The sequence below is a fragment of the Telopea speciosissima genome, chromosome 11 (genome assembly GCF_018873765.1).
Source record: "Telopea speciosissima isolate NSW1024214 ecotype Mountain lineage chromosome 11, Tspe_v1, whole genome shotgun sequence".
Taxonomy (NCBI): Eukaryota; Viridiplantae; Streptophyta; class Magnoliopsida; order Proteales; family Proteaceae; genus Telopea; species Telopea speciosissima.
Window position 1 is genome coordinate 17,411,506 of NC_057926.1, and position 21,527 is coordinate 17,433,032.

The 21,527-nt window shown below is 39.4% G+C and overlaps 1 protein-coding gene across 1 annotated transcript in view; it reads right to left on the bottom strand.

The window, feature by feature from the left end:
- The window catches only part of LOC122644653, a 62,481-nt gene that overhangs the window by 33,089 nt on the left and 7,865 nt on the right, over nt 1-21,527 (bottom strand). The window contains exon 5 of the mRNA XM_043838040.1: nt 911-980. Within this exon, the coding sequence (XP_043693975.1) occupies nt 911-980 (70 nt within the window). The remainder of the gene's footprint in view (nt 1-910; nt 981-21,527) is intronic.

A 21,527-nucleotide genomic window follows, 5' to 3' on the forward strand; every position in this document is an offset into this window, starting at 1 on the left:
TCGTATTTTGAGGTATTTGAAGTCTGCTCCAGGAAAGGGAATCCTCTTATCTCCCAATGGTCACCTCAAGATTGAAGCTTATACTGATGCCGATTGGGTTGGTTCTCCTGACAGGAAATCTATCTCTGGCTATTGTTCCTTTGTGGGTGGGAACCTTGTTACATGGCGTAGCAAAAAGCAGAATGTTGTGGCAAGGTCTAGTGCTGAAGCCGAGTTTCGTGCGATGGCCCAAGGCATTTGTGAACTTCTATGGCTTAAAGGATTATTGCAGGATATTGGTGTCGCTGTCCATCTTCCCATGATGCTTTATTATCACAATAAAGCTGCCATCAGCATTACTCATAATCCTGTCCAGCATGATCGCACTAAGCATGTAGAGGTTGACCGACATTTCATCAAAGAAAAGCTTGAAGCCGGCCTCATTTGTGTTCCCTTTGTGAGGACTACTGGTCAACTTGCTGATGTGTTTACTAAAGGACTGAATAGCAAGCTGTTTCATCCTATCTTAGTCAAGTTGGGCATGCATGATATATATGCTCCAACTTGAGGGGGAGTGTTAGATATGGGCCAGAATACCGTGGGGGGTATTCTGGACTTTTTTCCTCTTTATTTATTTAGTTGTTTGTATGTGGTTTAGTCCCACATTGCTCATGTACATATGTTTATTCTTTTATTACTCTTATAAACAAAGGAGTGCTTGGGGTGACTCAAATCATCCAAGCCTTTCCCTAATTTTAAATCTCTCTACACAGATATATAATCTAGATTGTTAACTGAAGATGAATACTCTGAATCAATAAGGAAAAGACGACAAAGGAAGGACAGATTAAAAAAAATATTTCAGAAGAATTTAAAACAAAATTCAGCAGCTAATCAAATGGTTTTGACACTAAAATTTGCATGAACTTACAGTGAAAGCAGTGGTGAAAGGAAGCAATGTAATAGAACCATAGAAGTATTTCCTGTTAATTATAGTTCCCCTGAAAACCAGATAGTGGAGTACCGCTTTTCAGTAAATTGCAGTTCACCTAAGTCACAACTTGAAGGCATCAGTGAATTGCACTTCGAAAGTCATGACGATATCATCAAATATTAGAGAGAGAGGGAGAGGGATCTAAAAATATAAATAGGATCACGCTTCAAATATTTTGCAGATTCCAAGTTTTACATAAGAAATTGTGATGCAGCTCAAGGAAGAAGACTGATCATACAGTACAGTTCACATATACCGTTCATGTGGTACTGTTCATGAAGATCATTAGTGGGCCCCATATGGACAGATGGCGTGGAAGATATTGAAGCTGCAAAGATCTTTGAGTTTCTAAATCTCTAGTTGCTAATTTCATTGGTTTCTATTTCTATGTAATGCTAATTAGTCAATAGCTAGGCTTAGTGAGAGTTTCTATTTCCAAGAACTTTCTATTTTATTGTTTAGTTTCTTTTTCAAACTTTCCTGGCAGCCAAGCTACTCCCCCACATAGGGAGTTTCTATTCTAGTAATGTCTATTAAACATTATAAATAAAGAGGAAGGGCAACAAGAGCCACAGTTTTGAGTATTGAAAAAAAGTGTCTTCTTTAATGGAGCAGCCATTTTTTTTGTGGTGAAGCAAGAGCGACCCTGATGTAGATCACAAGTCCATATGTACCCGCAGGAACAAGCCCCAAAACCAGCCCAGCAAGGTTGTGGATTCGACTGTTGTGAGAAGCAGCCTGGTTTGATGATGTGGCAAATTTTTGTTGGTTCGATGGAGCATCACCTAAGGCAGCCCCAGCCCAGAGAAGAGCATGAAGAAGGCAGACAGAATTTTCAAAAAATTAAAAAAGTTACTGTTCAGCTGTTGAACATAGGAGGAACTCCCATAACCGATGGCTAATATGGCCTGAGATTCTTTTTTTCTAAAGCTTAACTTCTCCATTAAAATATGATGCCTATTAATAGCTTAGGCAAGGTTACAATGAAATAGAAACTTTCCAAAATAGAAACTTAGGAAAATAGAAACTACTAAATCCTAACTAAAATTAGAAACTACTAGGCTTTATAGTTCAGCCTTCTAAACAAGCAAGGAAACAAAAATAGAAACAAACTAAAATTAGAAACTACCTAACAGACTTTCTAAAACTGAAAATAGAAATTAAACTATGGAAGCTTTAGGGTAAAATCTGTATTATTTTGTATCAAAGCTAAGGAGAGGCAGCTCAAGATCGACGGTTCTTGCATTCTACTTGAAGATTCATCATGCAAGTCAGATTCGACAACTCTACCAAACTCGAGGGCTAGTTTTTTTCAAGATGAGGAGAGCTGATGTAAATCATAAGTCCATATGTACTCACAGGAACAAACCCCCAAAACCAGCCCAGCAAAGTTGTGGATTCGACTGCTGTGAGAAGCAACCTGATCTGATGATGTGGCAAGTTTTTGTTGGTTCGATGGAGCATCACCAAAGGCAGCCCCAGCCCAGAGAGAAGCATGAAGAAGACAGACAGAATTTTCAAAAAAACAAATTACTGTTCATGTGAACAGTACCACGAGTTACTGTTCGCATGACACAGTTCATGTGAACAGTGATTTGGACTGATATGAACAGCTGGTGTGAAGATCTGATTTTATTCTGTTACTATTCTCTTAGTAGTACCTAGTTACTAAATCTATTAGTTTCTATGTTAGTTATTCTTGCATGGGGCTGAATTATAAAGCCTAGTAGTTTCTAATTTTAGTTACCTTCTATTTTAGTTAGGATTTAGTAGTTGCTATTTACTAAGTTTCTAATTTATATTAGTTCTTATTTTAGAAGTCTCTATTTTCTAATGTAAGCTTGCCTAAGCTATTAACAGGCCTCACATTGTAATGAAGAAATAGATTTGGAGATAAGAATTTTCAAGCCTTGTTGCCATCGGTTATGGGAGAAATTCCATGTTTCAACAGCTGGGATAGCTGTGGGTGAGAAAACCAGGGTGAGAGGCCCATTCCCCCCTACCCCCTTTCTCTTCTATCTTCTCTATGTCCCTTTCTTCTTCTTCTTCTTATCTTTTTTATGTTCTTCTACATATGTAACAGAAAGGTAGCAATACAATCAAAAGAGGAGTTGCAGTTTTAATTTGTTCTTTTCATTGTATCGATCCTGGCTGCAATCGATTTTCCCACTGGTTTCCCTGGTTCGAGGTCGATTTCTGCATTAGACCCTAGGTGGTGAATCCTAGGTTGGGTGGTGGTGAAGCCTCCCGGCTCCCACAGGCCTTGGTAGTGAAACTAGGTCATATCCCTCTTTCTTCTTCTTCCATCTTCTCTCTTCTTTCTTCTCCTTCCATCCTCTCTCTTCTTTCTTCTTCTTTTCTACTATTCCGCCAGATTAATGTAGTCCTAGGTTTGAATAGCCAAACTAGGAGCCAAACCAGGATCTAATCTCAAAGGATGAACCAATTTTGGGGTTAAACAGGGAAAAAAATATTAGGTCAGGGTAAACACCCCAATAAACAAAAAATCATATGAGGGAACCAGGAGAACAATGGGAGCTCATATATATTACGTTAGGGAAGGGGCAAGAAATCATATGAGGAAACCAAGAAAACAATGGGAACTAAATCATATGAGGAAACCAAGAGAAAAATGGGTAAAACTAGATCATATGAGGAAACCAAGAGAACAATGGGAACCTAAATATATTAGGTAAGGGATGAGGATAATAAATCATAGATTTTGTTAGCTGAAGATTACCGCCAACCACAACCATAGAGTCAATTTCATCATCAGTCCACTATCCAATGTCACAAACAAAACCTTTCAAATATGTGTTCCGAGACTTCTGTGCACGCCAAAACATTTTAAGCATACAAATACTCCAATATTTGTTGACTAGTAGATGAAGAGAACCTGGATATCAAATTGCTTGATTGTAGAACAGTAATGGAGATGCCATCAAAATGAACCACCCTGGTTTCCCACCACAAGGTGTCAATCGGATCAAACACCGATCCCACCAGCATTGATCAAATACAAGAGAAAAATCTTCAATGGGGAAGAAGAGCAGCAAAAAGCTTTTCATTAACATCAAAATTCGTGTTCAATACTTGCCCCCCCCCCCTTTTACAACCTTAAATAAAAGACTCAAAAATAGACTCCTACACTAAAAAGGAAAAGCCTAACCCAATCTTTAACCTATTAAGTAACCTAAACTGACTAGGAAACTGAAAGACTCAAAACAAAGTCCTAATCCAACCCAACTAAACACTTAATAGAAACATACTCAAGTCAATTAAATTGAACCACTGGTTCAAACCAACTTTGGACCGGTTCAATTAAACATAAAAACGTGAAAATAAAACTAAGTATAGAACTAAAACAGCTAATCTCTGGATTACTCTGCGACCTCCCTCTTCATTTTGTTCCACCAATAGACCTCGCTAAGGTTGCGGTACATCTTGGTACCACCTGGGTGCACCGCATAGGGTGAGTAATGTGTTTCTCTCAGAATAATCTGCTTTAGATTTGTACTGTCTGGCACACACAACCTACCCCAGAACTTCAAGGTTCCATCGGCAAAAACAACAAAGTCAGGCTTCTTGCCCTCTGCTACCTCTGCTCTACTCCTCATCAATGGTGGGCCACTAGTCTGTTCTGACCTGTGCTTGCCGATCAATGTCAGCTGTAATGTCAATGCCACTATCAATGATGTAGGGTATCTCTAAAAGTAACCTCGAGACCAAGTCTCCTCATATCTTCTAACAACTCTGGTTTAGTATTCAGAAATGCTATTGTAATCCCTTGGAATTTCCTACTCAATGCATCAGCTATCACGTTTGCCTTGCCTAGGTACTAACTGATGGTACAATCATAGTCTTTCATCAACTCCAACCACCTTCTCTGTCTCATATTGAGGTCTTTCTGTGAAAATACGTACTTTAGGCTCTTATGGTCGGTGAAAATCTCGCACCTCTCTCCATAGAGATAGTGCCTCCATACTTTCAAAGCAAGCACTGCTGCTGCAAGTTCCAAATCATGTGTTCTACTCATATGACTTTAACTGGCTGGAGGAGTAAGCCACAACCTTCCCAAGTTGCATAAGAACCATGGTTTGAGAACTCGCGAGGTCTCGCCGAGTTTCTCGGTTTCGTGAGATCCCGAGACGAGATGCCATACGCATTCTAAAATTACACTTTCTCGGCGAGGTCGAGATCTCGAGATCTCAGTATTGTCTTGGTACACATTTTTTCCAGGTTTTTTTTAGTTTTAAAAGTTCAATATCTCGCCGAGATCTCGGTGAGATCTCGGTATCGGGTTAGAACATGGTTTTTTACCCATTTTAATTGCCCATTTGACCCATGTGCCCATTTTTATTAAAAGAGGGCAATGGACAGAACTCAGAAATCTCAATAGTTCTGTCCATAGCTCTCTAAACAAAGGGGAAAACACTCAAACAGCTCTCTCCCTCAAATTTCTTCCTCTTTCTTTCAAATCTTGGGTGGATTGCATTGTTTGAAGTGAGATTCAAGTGCTAAAGTGAAGATTCAACTCCAACAATCCAAGAATCATCACCTATTTGTAGGATTCCAAAGTAGAACTCATATTTGGACTTGTTTTTTGGCAAATCTGGGCATGCCATTGTGTTTAAATGGCCTGAAATAGGCTGGATACCAAGTTTCAGACCCAAAATATGTGTAAAACCCACCGAGTTGGGGGTCCGAGTCAAAAAAAAAAATGCAACAACTCGCCGAGATCTCAGCTCGACTCGGTTTCTGGCTTGGCCGAGATGCCACCGAGACCCAAGTCTTAGAGCCTTGACAAGAACGCAACCTGACCCATTCTTTCACGCATCACTGAATATCACTAACCCTTCTGAGCCTAAAGGCAATGTCAATACTAGTGTTGTAGTCAATCTCTGCTTCACCTCTCTGAAGCTCTCTTCACACTCTTTAGTCCATTCGAAACGAACATTCTTCCTTGGCAACTTGGACAAAGGCAGGGCAATACTGGAAAACCCCTCTATAAACCTCCTGTAGTATCCAGCTAACCACAGGAAACTACGGATCTCTGTAACACTAGTTGGTCTACTCTAGTTAATCACAGCCTCTATCTTGCTAAATCCACTGAAATACCATCTTCTAAAATAACATGGCCCAAAAAGTGTACATGGTCCAACCAAAACTCACACTTGCTGAGCTTGGCGAACAACTGATGCTCTCTCAACCTCTGAAGTACTAACTTCAGATGTGTCTCATGCTCTTCTGTACTTTTGTAATAAACCAAGATATCATCTATAAAAACAATAACAAACTGGTCTATGAACTCATGAAAGATCCGATTCATCAAGTCCATAAATGTTGTTGTGGCATTAGTCAACCCAAATGACATCACCAGGAACTCGTAATGCCCATATCGGGTCCTGAACGAGGTCTTCGGGATATCCTCTTTCCTAAGCTTCAGTTGATGATACCCCAACCTAAAGTCAATATAGGAAAAGACCTTAGCACCCTGTAGCTAGTCAAACAGGTCATCTATCCTTGGCAATGGATACTTGTTCTTAATAGTGACCTTGTTCAATTCTCTGCAATCAATGCATAATCTCATCGACCCATCTTTCTCCTTTACAAACTAAAAAGGTGCCCCCCATAGCGATGAGCTGGACATGACAAACCCTTTACTCAGGAGCTCCTGTAACTGTTCCTTCAACTCTCTCAACTCGGCCAGTGCCATTCTGTAAGGTGCCTTGGAGATAGGCGTTGTTCCCAACACAAGCTCTATCGAGAACTCTGTCTCTCTGTCAAGTGGTAGAACCACTAGGTCATCAGGGAATACATCTGGAGAATCCCTAACAACCCCTATGTTTGATAATGCTGGTCCCCTCACCCTTTCATCTACTATGCTGACTAAAAAGCCCTGGAATCCTTGGTAAATCAATTTCCTGACTTGTATGGCCAGTATCAATGGAAACTTAGATGCCCCCAAACCCACTCCTGCATAAGCAAACTCATCACCATTTATGGGTCTGAAGACTACCTCTTTCTCGAAATAATGGATACTGGTATGGTAGGTAGCTAACCAATCCATACCCAGTATCACATCAAAATCCCTCATCTGCAGAAGTACTAAATCTGTTGTTAGGCGTCTGTCCTCTATGTAGACAAGACAACTCTCGTACATTGTGTCCGCCAACAGTACTCCACCGGATGGAGTGGCTATACACAAATGACGGCCCAATAGCGTAGGAGCTATTCTAACCCGCGCCGCAAACGAATGGGATAAAAACAAATGTGCCGACCCTGAATCAAACAACGTATACGCAGGCGGCCCTGAAATGCTTAGCATATCTGTCGTTTTTCCGGTATATAGCTCCGCGAGCTAGGAGCGCATCATCGGGGCAAAGTCCGCAAGGCGAAAACGAAAATAGGATCATCATCATGGCCCTCTTCTTGTTTCTTTTGTTTGTGTCCGGGGAGTTCTGTTTTTTTTTTTTAAGGCTTATCCAGGGAGGGTGGTCGTAGATCAAGGCTTCCCGGCCCAAAAGTCTATATGCCCTTGAATACCGAGAGGAAAGCTGAGGCATCAAGTAAGGGGAGCTAGCCGGCTCGGGCTTTCTTGATCTCAGTTATGGTCGTAGGTTCGATTGGAGATCATAGGAGGGATCCAGAAGTCGCAAAGAACAACTAGAAAGTTATGAAGAGAACCAACAGAAGAACACAATACCTTAGTAACACTTTTAATTTTGATCTACTACTCATCCATAAATTACTAGCATGCTTTAGCTTTTAAAAAATCATTAACTAAAAAGTTAACTTTAACTTAATACAACGTACCTGTCACCACAAAAGGTGAGGCCGGATGTATAGAGAAGACCCTACTCTGTCCTCCGGGCTTTTGATCACCCTGAGTACTCTGAATTATCTAGCTACTCTACTGACCCTATTGTCTCTGCTGGTTCTAATGAGGCTGGTTCTGTTGTACACCCTGACCACTCCATTGTTGTTGGACCCCCTATTGTTGTTGGCCACTCTGACTACCCCTGGACCCCCTATCTGTCAAACTTGGGGCACTGCTCCGGACCTCTCTGTTGGTCCATAGTCCTCTGATGCTTCTGCGGAGAAGCTAATGTGATGTCCTGTATAACCTGGGGGCGCTTTCCCCAACTCTTGTCCTCTACTGATGGAGAACCTCTACTACTCACGTCAAAAATACGTGCTCGTGCGAGTACTTCTTTGTAGGTACTCAAACACAAAGATGCTATGGTGGAACGGATGTGGGGCTACAAACCCTACTCGAATTGACGAGCCTTACGCTCCTCTGTAGCAAACATGTGGGGAGCAAAGATAGAAAGCCCCTCAAACCTCCTCATGTAGTCTGTTAGGGGCTGAGAACCCTGTGTCAACTAGAGGAACTCAACCTCCATCCTCTACCTCAGGCTAACTGGAAAATACTGCATCAGAAATGCCGTTGTAAATCTGGCCCAAATCAATGGCTCCGGCCCCTCTTCTAGTGTCTCGTGAGTCGCCTTCCACCAATAGGCGGCCTTACCCTATAACATGAATGTGGCACATGCCATCTTTTGTGCATCATTGAGTTCCAAGAGCCCAAAGATCCTTTCCATAGTTGTTAAGGCATCTAGACGCCTTTCTCTCGCATTGATTTCTAGTGACACATTGGTCGTCTAGGTGATGCCTTGTCACCTTGGTTCGCCTAGTCACCTTGACAACTATGATCCTCTCCGTCTTGTGTATCCATGTCGGGGGCCATAAAGGATCAGTCCCCACTCCCTCGAAGTCAAAGGGTCTCCTCTTCTGGAACTGCTCCAGTGCTCTGGTCAAATCTGTCCCCTAAGTCTGTGGAACATATTGTATAGTATAGAATACCACCAAATAACCCCGAACAACCCACCCGGTTTGGTTAAAATCGAAAATTATCATATGCCGAGATAGGTATCGATTCAAAGGTCACTACCCTCAACATCGCATGATCCAAAGCTTCCTTAAGCTCCTAGGTGTTGTTTCTAGCATTTTCAGTTAAAAAACTCAACCTATAATCATTTGGACTAAGCTAGAACTTAATGGACAGCAACATTCATAGTCACAGCGGGTGGAATAGGCTGACTAGATGCAGTCGTTGTTGCCTGGGTCTGTGCTGATGCCTGAAGGGCGCCAATCAATGCACGGATAACACCTATTATTACCTGCTGTGGCATAACTGCTGTTGGTGGCGGAGGTGGAACTATACCCTCTGCCCTAGATGTTTGGGGCCAAGTTAGCAAATTCAGATTAGAGAATTATTCGAACAAAGAATTAATTAGAATAATGCGTCTGGTAAATTTAAAGATTCAGCGAAAAAAGCAGACAAAATAAAATTCGCATTCGGATTCAAGAATTATTCGTTTATAAAAATCAAATACGGGCAAAAAGTTCGGATGTTATTTTACTATTTGTATTAAGTATTAACTATTTTAAATCAATTAGCATATTTACATAAAATGTAACTGATATAAAAATTCAAACACAATTTGGACAGAATATTAGCCATTCATCTTAATATCTTGAAATCAGTAAGGAATGTTCTAAATGATATCAAGTATGTCTCTGTATCGTAACTCTTTCAGATTGAAACTTAAAAAGAGTTACTGCTTGAACATAAGGAAATGTTTAGATAGTAACTATTTCCAAGTTTCGACCTAAAAGTTACACAGCTTAAGCCCTACCTGATTCATATTACCATCAAGGATTTAGTTCACTCATATAGTCATACATCACCTATGATGTCCAAATGTCTAGAAGTTTCATAGATCCCCACTAATTGATTCATAGCTAAGTTTAACCTTAACCCAGTCCAAAGTTGTCACCCAGTTTTGATCGAGCATACCATCATATAAAATAAACAACAATAAAAACCAAAAGGGAACATATTAATGCTTCTACAATTCAAATAAGTCAAACAAAACTGTCTAGGGGTTGAGTCTCGCTCTCTAATAAAAGTGTCAATTGCTCCAAATAACAAGTCTTCAGCAACGCATCATCTACACCATCCAACAATCTCTCTAGCTCTCTATCAATGTCCTCAACGCTCTCATCATCATTGTAGACACTTATGTTGTCAAGAATAATAGGCAACATATTTTTCTGTTCAAGTTCAGCCTTCTTTACCATCATCAATGAATTCATCCTGACATAAATTAAATCAGCTAACATCTCTGCTGACAACCTGTTACTCTTTTTTGTCTGTGCAACATCCCAAGCACTCCAATTTCTCTCACGATCTGAAGAACTACATGGTTGGCTTAAAACTCAAATAGCATACTTTTGAAAGATAAGAATATTATCACCTTAAAGAGACCACCAAACTCTTGTCAATGAGGGAAAAATACAAAAATATAAAAATATGTAATTCTAAATTACAAACAATTTTTACATAAAAAAAGAATAGGATAAAAATTTTGAATTGAAAGTTTTTATTACACTTATGAGGATGACATTTTTCATCATTATCATGGCATTTGAAGAAAAAACCATTGAGCTCTTCATTTGGTATGAAGCCAACTGTTCATAAAAATCTCTCCTCTCAGCTTGTGGAACCAATATATCACCAATGAACTTTGTTGCTTCTTTGAAATTAGGATTCTTTTTAAATCTTGGACCATAATAATAAGCAGAGTTAAGAATGGCAACTGTATAGTGAATTTAATCCTAAATGTTTTCATCCCTTCTAATATCAAAGATTTTCAAAATCTGTTCATATCAAATATCTATCTCCTCAAGTTGTTCTAGTACCCCTCTTGCTCTTTCCATTGTCTCATACAAGTACCCCGAGGTAAGCCCATCACCATCAACCAAACGAAGAACCCGAACGATTGGTTCCATAAACCTCAGAATCTCTTTTGACTCAATCCTATATGATTCCGTTTGAATAGTATTCACTACCCTACTTGCTTCAAAAAATCTACAATTTCTTAGACCCCTTCACTCCGCTGATGCAACAAGGAGTCTAAGCGTCCCTTCCACTTCAAACTGAAACATTAAGAAGTTGGAAGCAAATTTGGTCTTACAAGGATACTTCAGATCCTTGTTTGTGAATTGTCTCATCAACTGCAAGACAATGATAGATCTGTACAAGTAATCAATTAGGTCTTTTGCTTCATCAGAAATTTCCTGAATCCATATAACAGTCTCATAACTATCCTTCAACATTAAATTGCTTTCATGAGCAGCACATCGAGTCCTAAACAACCAACGGTAATTTCTTAGAACCATATCAAATGCATTCCCATAATTGGAACTATCTGAACAACATTATTTGAACCAATACTTTGAAACACACCATCCAGAATATCAAAGATAAATGGACCGGTCATTCTAGCATGAGAACACTCCTCTGACTACAAGAAAAGAGGACCACCCGGTGAATAAGCAATCACATTAATAAAAGACCGCCTTTTTAAGTCAGTCCATGGGTCAGACATATTGGTGCAACCAGTTTCCATCCAAAACAACTTTACTTCTCCAGCATATTTGTCAAAGCCCTTTCTTAGTTCAGGGATAATTCTACCACGAAGCGTAGAATAACTTGGAATAAGAAAACTAGGACCATAAAAGGCAGTACACTTCAATAAATTGATGAACGACCCCGATTGAACAACATTGAAAGGAATGTTGTTTTTAATAAATAATTCACAGAGGTTGTTCTCCCAATTTGGCTTATCCATATTAGGTATGGCTTCTTCCATTGTGGATTGCCTCTGACCATGTGAAGTTATAGAAAAGAACTGAAACCAACTCCACTCTCAATAGTATTACTCCTATGTCTTTTATTACTCGTCTCAGAATGAACAACAAGAATGACTTGTACTTGGACATCATCAGCAACTTTTTCACAAGGGGCAACATCATGGCCAGTAACCCTAGCCAAATGATACTTATGCCTAATGACCCCTCCGTAAAATTGTTTTCACAAAATTTACATTTGAAGTGACCATTATCCAACTGGTTACTCCGTAAAATTGATACTTAAGCCTAGTAACCTCTCTGTAATATTGTTTTTCACAGAATTTTGCCACAATTTTTGTTCTTTTCCTTTCAATTTTGTTCTATGGTTCTTACAAAATTTGGTTTCATGTTTTTCATCAAATAGGGAAAATGGTAAGACCAAAAGACAAGTTTTGGCAACATGCTGATCAGTTGGATAATGGTCACTTTAAATGTCAATTTGGTGAAAAACAATTTCACAGAGGGGTCACTCGGCTTAAGTATCAGTTGGCTAGGGTTAGTGGCCATAATGTTGCCCCTTATGAAAAAGTAGATGATGATGTCCAAGCACAAGTCATTCTTGTTGTTCATTCTTAGACGAGTAATAAAAGACATAGGAATAATACTATTGAGAGTGGAGTTGGTTCCAGATTTTTTTTCTATGACATCACATGGTAAGGGAAAATCCACATTGAAAGAAGCCAAACCTAATATGCATAAACCAAATTGGGAGAACATCCTCCGTGAATTCTTTATTAAAAACGACATTCCTTTCAATGTTGTTCAATCGGAGTCTTTCATCAATTTATTAAACTGTACTACCCGTTAGGGTCCTAGTGTTCTTATTCCAAGTTGTTCTACGCTTCGTGGTAGAATTATCCCTGAACCAAGAAAGGGCTTTAACAAATATGCTGGAGAAGTAAAGTTGTTTTGGATGGAAACTGGTTGCATCATTATGTCTGACTTATGGACTAACTTAAAGAGGCAGTCTTTTATTAATGTGATTGCTTATTCACCGGGTGGTCCTCTTTTCTTGCAGTCAGAGGAGTGTTCTCATGCTAGAATGACTGGTCCATTTATCTTTGATATTCTGGATGGTGTATTTCAAAGTATTGGTTCAGATAATGTTGTTCAGATAGTTTCAAACAATGCTTCCAATTATGGAAATGCATTTGATATGCTTCTAGGAAAATACCGTTGGTTGTTTAGGACTCGATGTGCCACTCATAAAAATAATTTAATGTTGAAGTATAGTTATGAGACTGTTATATGGATTCAAGAAATTTTTTATGAAGAAAAAGGCTTAATTGATTACTTGTACAGATCTATCATTGTCTTGCAGTTGATGAGACAATTCACAAACAAGGATCTGAAGTATCCTTGTAAGACCAGATTTGCTTCCAACTTCTTAATGCTTCAGTCCATTGTTGAAGTGGAAGAAAAGCTTAGACTCCTAGTTGCATCATCGGAGTGTCTGGGTCTAAGAAATTCTAGATTTTTTTAAGCAAGTAGGGTAATGAGTACTATTCCAAGGGAATCATATAGGATTGAGTCAAAAGAGGTTTGAGGTTTATGGAACCAATCGTTCGGGTTCTTCGTTTGGTTGATGGTGATGGGCTTACCTCGGGGTACTTGTATGAGACAATGGATATTCGATATGAACAGATTTTGAAAATTTTTTATGTTACAAGGGATGAAGACATTTAGGGTCAAATTCACTATGCAGTTACCATTCTTAACCCTGCTTATTATTGTGGTTCAAGATTTAAAAAGAATCCTAATTTCAAAGAAGCAACAGATTTCATTAGTGATATATTGGTTCCACAAGCTGAGAGGGGAGATTTTTATGAACAGTTGGCATCATACCAAATGAAGAGCTCAATGGTTTTTTCTTCAAATGCCATAATAATGATGGAAAAATGTCATCCTCATAAGTGTAACAAAAATTTTCAATTTAAAATTTTTATCCTATTCTTTTTTTAGGTAAAAATTGTTTGTAATTTAAAATTACATATTTTTATATGTTTGTATTTTTCCCTAATGACAAGAGTTTGGTGGTCTCTTCAAGGTGATACTATTCCTATCTTACAAAAGTATTCTAGTTGAGTTTTAAGCCAACCATGTAGTTCTTCAGCTTGTGAAAGAAATCGGAGTGCTTGGGATGCTGCACAAACAAAAAAGAGGAACAGGTTGTCAGCAGAGATCTTAGATGATTTAGTTTATGTCAAGATGAATTTTTTGATGATGGAAAAGAAGGCTGAACTTGAACAGATAAATACGTTGCCTATTATTCTTGACAACATAAGTGTCTACAATGATGATGAGAGTGTTGAGGACATTGATAGAGAGCTAGAGAGATTGTTGGATGATGTAGATGATAACGTTGCTGAAGACTTGTTATTTGGAGCAGTTGGCACTTTTACTGAGAGCGAGACTCAGCCCCTAGATAGTTTTGTTTGACTTATTTGAATTGTAGAAGCATTAGTATGTTACCTTTTGGTTTTTTATTGTTGTTTATTGTTGGATTATATGATGGTATGCTCGATCAAAATAGGGTTACAGCTTTGGACTGAGTTAAGGTTGAACTTGGCTATGAATCAAATAGTGGGGATCTATGAAACTTCTAGACATTTGCACATCACAGGTGATGTATCACTATATGAGTGAACTAAATCCTTGATGATAATGTTAATCAAGTAGGGCTCAAGCTGTGTAACTTTTAGGTTGGTAGTTACCATCTAAACATTTCCTTATGTTCAAGCAGTAACTCTAAGTTTCAATCTGAAAGAGTTACTATACAGAGACATACTTGATATTTTTTAGAACATTCCCTACTGATTTCAAGATATTAAGGTGAATATGTATTGGGTCTAATCCAATTTGTCAAATTCATTTGAATGGATAATATTCTGTCCAAAGTGTATTCGAATTTTAATATCAGTTACATTTTAGGTGCATATGCTAATTGATTTAAAACAGTTAATACTTAATACAAATATTAAAATAACATCCAAACTTTTTGCCCAAATTTGGTTTTTGTAAACGAATAATTCCCGCATCCGAACCCGAACTCGAATTTTATTTTGTCCACGCTTTTTACCAAATCTTTAAATTTACCAAACGAATTATTCGGAATAATTCTTCGCCTGAATAATTTCCAAATCCGAATTTGTTAACTAGGTTTATGCCTCACCCAGTACTTAAACCCCTACTAGAAAGGGTTGGCAGTCACGGGATCTTACTATTCTATTCTTTACCTTACTTTAAGTTCTCGAACCACTAGGGTTCCGTTTGCTATTCTTTACTTTACTCGAGCATTGATGCTCCTTTACTTTCTTTACTATACTTTACTCGAGCAGTAATGCTCCTTTACAATTCTGTAACAACCTCCACTTCAGGTTCACAATACCTGCAACAATTCCAGAATGGATAGGACAGTGATAGAATCTTTACTATCCCTAAGTGGACATTAAGGGACCCTATACTATCCCTCTCTTTCCTATTGTTGAAATAGACATTTGCAATCTTCAATTTCAGTTCTGTTCTGTATCTTATTGTTACTTATCATGTCATACTAAGGCTACGTTTGGTAACGTTCAGAACAGCGTTCTGAACAGTTCTTTTGTTCAAAAAGAACAAAAAAACATGAAAAAGTGTTTGGCTTTGAGGTTCGTTTTTTCGTTCTTTTAGAACAAACCGGAGGTCTTGAGCACCAAAAGAACGAGAACGATTAGACGGTGTAAAATCAACGAAAACCCGTGAAGTTGGAGAAGGCTACTTGCAATCAAACGTTGGGAAGAGAAGGGGAAGAGAAGGAGCAGCAGAGGGGGAGACCTCTACCTGCAACTCCGGCTTCAAGGTAAGAACTTCAAACCACACACTCTCTCTCTCTCTCTCTCTCTCTCTCTCTCTCTCTCTCTCACAGTCTCTGCAAATCATTTGGCGCATTCTCTGCAACTCTCTCGCTCTCTTCCTCTCTCTGTCTCGCTCTCTCCTTCTCTCTCTCTCTCTCTCCCTCGCAGTCTTTGCAACTCTCTCTCTCTCTCTCTCTCTCTCTCTCTCTCTCTCTCTCGTCTCTGTTTGTGAAGTTCGTTTATGGTTTTGGAAAGCCCAGATCTGACAAATATACTGTTACACACGGTTTTCAGGAATCCGATTGCGAGACCTGGAATTGAAGGGGTTTTTTATGCTTTGACGAAGATTAGAAAGCTGTTGCAGAGATTTGGGGCTTAATCGTGATCCCAAGTTGAAATCGAGGCATTCCATCCAATCGGAACGCGGTTCGCAGTTAAATTTGGGGCTTAATCGTGATTCTGTGCATACCGGACAGTTGCAACGTAATCCGACCACCAGATCTTTATCTCCTCTATTTCCCTTTGTGCCTTCATGTTTATGCGTTGCAGCCATTCTACTATTTGCTTTGTTGAGTTCAGTGATATTGAACTTCTAGTTGTTCTGTTTTGATCTGATTTTTTTTTTTTTTTGGTAATTGGGAGCTTTACATATATATAGTTGATAGAAGGGGGGGGGGGGATCAAACCAGGGAGGGGATAAGATACCAGCCAAGAGACTTGAACTCGAGACCTCTTGGTGAGCATGGGCATGAAGCGCACCACGGCTCACCAACTGAGCTAAGCAGTTGTTGGTGTTCTGATCTGATTTTTGTTTTAAGTTCTCTTCAAACCTATTTGACCAAAGCTGAAATTTGCTGTCTTTCTGGTTATCTCAACTCTCAAAAAGCAGTCGTTGGTTTTATGTCTGTTCCACATGTTTTCCATTTTCCAAAGTAGGTTTTGTTGGGGATCTTTGAATGTGTTTTAATATTTTCACTGGATAAACGGAACCATAGAAAATAAAGATTCATATATAATTTACTCAATGAACTGTGGATATGCAAAGAAACAGGTTCAGCAGTATATGTAAGTGGTGGAGATGGTGGTAGTTGTTTTGAAGGGCTTTGGTTGATGTGTGGCACAGCTCCTCCTTTGAGTTCTTATTCTTCTTCTTCACCTAATTGTTTGGATGATATTGATCTGGGTATGACAGGGGAGAATGGTTCAAACTTGAACTTTTGATTTCTGATCTGGGTACCCTAGGGGGGACTATCATATGATTGCCCTTTAAATTATAAGTTGATTCAACTTCATATCCATACCTTTTCTTCCTTTACTTTTGTCCACTCACATAGGAGAAAGGGGGTTGGGGAAGACAAAGAAATTACTGAGAAAGGAAGCAATGAATGGCAGGTAAGAGCAGGGTCCATCTATGTTATCTCTTAGGACCAATTTCAAAAGGTTCTGACATTGGCACCACCATTTTTCTGTTTGTACTAATTGCCTTTTCTTTGAAAAACAAAAAATTTCTTTACTTCTCATGTCCAAATTAGCCAAGTGCTTCAATTAAGATCATTCAGTCTATGGAATCTCTTGGCTTTCTAGAATCCACAAGAATGGAGAATATAATTTGGTTTAATCTGTTGTGTTAATTCATTGACAACTTGATGGGCCTTTAGCTCAAATTGGTAGAGCACTCGGAACATGAGCATGTTCCAAGAGGATGGTGGTTCGACTCCATCAAGGCCCTCTTTATTCAACTGTTCATAGCATAGTTAGTTATGCCACTAATCCACTCAAGAACCCAATTTTAATGGCATCTTTGAAATTTGACATCTTTTTACACTTACTTTGGTTATGTTAATGAGATATTTTAATTTTATGCTAAGATTGGTAAGAGAAAATGATTTTACAAGTCTTTTTTTGGTATAATTGACAAAGAAATGGCATTCTTGTAATTAATATCAAGTAGGGAATAACAGATTTTACCAAACACCATTTTCGTTCTGAACAGCGTTCTTGAGAACGTTACCAAACGGTCATTTTTCGGTCTCAGAACGCCGTTCTAGACCAAGAACACAAAAGAATGTTTCTAGTCAAGAACGGGCATTCTTTGTTCAGACCGTTACCAAACGTAGCCTAAGCTTTCCATCATAAAACCATACATTTTCATTTCTATAAAACAGTAGAATCATAGGGGTCATGATAAAGTAAGCAATACTGGGAAAACATGCAAGATATGAATAGAATTCCCTCCTCACCTGTCTGTGTATATGTATAATACACTCTATGTACTGTCCTCAATAGTATCTCTACGATCTCTTTGCCATCTCTGGACCAAACTAGACCCCTACACGTCATTTCATAACTATTAGGCTTCTCTTTAATACTCCTGGGATAGTGGAAATGATTTCCCACTGTCCAAACTTGGCCAAATTTATATCTACAGCCCTACTTGGGCATCTAGGCTGCACTGGTCAACTCAATAGTTGAACCAGTGGCCAAAAGTGGAAAATTTATCCCTAAAGTTAGGGTTTTCCCACTCTTTTCCATATAACTTTGTGGATAGTTAACCACTTTCTATGAAATTCATTTCTACAGCATAAAAATTGCATTACACATCTTTTTAACGGATCAAGACATCCAAAAACTACGAATAAATTCAAAAAGCACTTAGGGCTTACCTTTTCTAGGTCGAAACCCTAACTTTATCTTGAATCCTTGATCCTCTCAACACAAATGATGATCCTACGTTGTTTGTAACATGATTCAATGGCTAGACGACGCTAAAATCACTTCTCCTTCAGTTTCCCTTCGTTTTTCCTCTTTACTCTGGTTTATTCGTAAAGCACTCTTTAAAGCACTAGTTCGAGTCCTGCCGGTCGAATGATAGGCTACCGTCTCACCTACTTGCTCTTGTCGGCCAGTCCCCGGTCGACCAGCAGATCAATCGGCATGATCCAGTTGACCGGGGGATCAATTGGCAGATAGACTGGTAGGCCTCTGCCGCCAATGCCTGCTGCAGGTTTTTCTCAGTTTCTAGCCGGTATTTTGGCCATAACTTTCTCGTCCTATATCCGTTGACTCACTTCTTATATGGTAAAGTTGATAATTTAATTACCAACGTTTCTAGTGTTTTGAACTTTCCCAAATTACGACTCTAAGGTTCTCTAAAACTCATGCTTAGTTAACTTTTGACTAAAAGTGTTAAATTTCTATTCTTTGGTCTATGCTGTGGGACACTCGTAGGGTCCATACTCACTGGAGGGTCTTTCTAACTTTACTACATACATGTAAATAGTGAAAATAATCACATTTACCTTTGCTTTCAAAATTCACTCAGTTGGGCTAACTCGCAGCGGATTTCGTCAAAACGAACCCCCGAACGCCTGATAAACCATAAAACTCAATATTATATTCATTTCTGGGGATGGGGTATTACAAAGTCGGCCCTGATTGGCCCTACTTTTGCCAAGGTCGGGCTGGCCCCGATTGACCCAAGCTAGACCTATTTTTTTGTCATTTGTGTCTTGATATGCACATAAAAAAACCGGATAAAATGAGATCATCAACATCATCGTTCTTAAAAGTAATCCTAAAGGCTTAAAGCCTTGAATGTAATATGTAATAATTAATATATAGTTAGGCCCAAGGCTTCAGTTCAGGCCCGCCCTGTGGGCTAAAAACCCTAGCCCAAGCCTTGTCCGGGCTTAAAGCGGGCTCGGGCTCACAAGGCCACACTTACACCTTACCACCACCACCACCATATGGAGTTGGTCAATACGATGATTATGGAGCTGAAAGAGGGGCAAAGTTGGAAAGAGGGGCAAAGTTGGATGTCCTTGATTTTTATGGGGATAACCCAAAGTAGTACTTTAACTAGGTTCACAGTTTGGAGATCTTTTTCAGATGGTACAGATTGACTAAGGCTAGAAGGATCTTATTTGCAAAGGCAAAACTGAAAGGCACAACTTGAGTCAGGTGGATCAAGCCCCAACAACAGAATCAGACTCGAGGCATTTATTTACCATAGTTGTCACGGAGTCTAGGCGACCCAAGGTGTTGGAGGGGATCCAAACCCAAGGCAACACCAACAAGGCGACCAAGGTGCCTGGACGCCTTGGCAATGCCTTGACAACTATGTAAGTCACTACTTGGCCTGAGATGAGTGAAGCCATAAATTGGAGATTCTTGCCTACCGAATACAAGCAACGCATACACCTCAGGTTGGCACAATTGAATTAGGATATGATAGTTGAGGAGTATGTCGCCAGGTTTTTGGCACAATTCCAAAATGGATGGTACCCTCAGATCAATGTTGAATTAGCATTTCGTTGACTGCCTATGATGGAGGATGTTGTATAGGTGGCATATAAGGTAGAAGAAACTCTAAAGCGCCCATACACTCAAAAGACTTTTACAGACACTTTAAAAGTCAGCAACAGTCTTCTCCCCGGGACAAGTCATTCAGCAAACCACATGCTAGTGGTCTATGGCATCTTTACAGCCTAACCAACCATATTCACCCCTCGGCGTGGTTCTGACAAACCTCTTGTAATGCCAAAGGCTTCCATTCAATGTTTTACGTAAAAAGGATACAGAAATATCAATGCTCAGTGCCCCAACCGTTTGGTAGCTTATATTGATATTCTTTTATACATTATGTCCCAGAAGAGCAACTGAATCTTGAGACATTTAATTTAAAGGCAAAGCATAAGCTAGGTGAAGTTAATAGCAATGACAATGACGAGGAGAAAAACCCTTGTTATGTTCTTCACCCTGTTTTTTACCACTCACAAGGTCACTGCAACTGAAGATTGGCGCCGCAGTAGTATGTTCCAGACCTACGTGAAGTACAATAGCCAATTATATAACACGATGATCAATAGAGGTAGTTGTACTAATGTCATCTCTGAAGACGATGTTCTTAAGCTTGGATTGCAGACAAAGCCACATCCAAAACCCCTACAAGGTACAAAGTTACATGGACGAACAACACCAATCTCAAGATCACTGGTAGGTATTTGCTTACATACTTTATTGGTGAGTTCGTGAATATAGTACAATGTGACGTCCTCCCTCTAAAGGTGTCACGGTGTCACATTCTTCTTGTTCGACCATGGCTGTTTGATAAGAAGGCACAACATTGTGGATATGCGAATACCTACTCTTTCAAGCAAGGCAACAAAGACTAGTTGAATCTACTCTTTCAACCAGGCATTTCTTGCTCAAGGACTGATTGAACCTACAAATTCTGCATGGGCTTGCGAAGCCTTCTATGTCAATAAAAGAGCAAAGCAGAACAAAGGAAAGATGAGACTTGTTATCAATTATCAGCCACTAAATGCATTTCTTGCTGATGACAAGTTCCCCTCCCAACAAGGCCACCTCTTCTCCTCCTCCTTGCAGGCGCCACATTTTTCTCCAAGTACCCTACAGATCATCCAAAAACAGCTTCTGCATATCTGATAGTGAATGACATGTGTTGCAAACCAGAATCTGACTAATCAAACCAAAAGTAGAAGAAGAAGAGAAGAGAGGAAGAGATGCCGCAAGCAAGGGGAAGAGCGGCTTGCGAAAGAATAGAATAGTTCTCTCGCAGGCAGCATTCTATTTTAAGTACAAGAAGGTAGTGGGATTTTTTTTACTTCAACATGTTAACTCAGATGGTCACCTTGGTCCTTCTCCAAACTCAACAACAACAACAACCATAACCTTATCCCAACTAAATGGAGTCGGCTATATGGATCCGAAGAGGCTATGACAGTAAAAGAAATAAGAGAAGCAAAAGAAGTACAAGAGGTAAAAGAGAGAAGAATAGGTAAAAAAAAAAGGTCAAAACAGCATCCCAGGAACATTCCCCTACGAGGGGTCAGCTATACGGGTCCTCGTCCTCCAAACAACTCTATCTGCGGTCACACTAGGATTGAGCCCTACCGCATGCATATCCTTTCTTACCACTTCTCCAATAGTCATCTTAG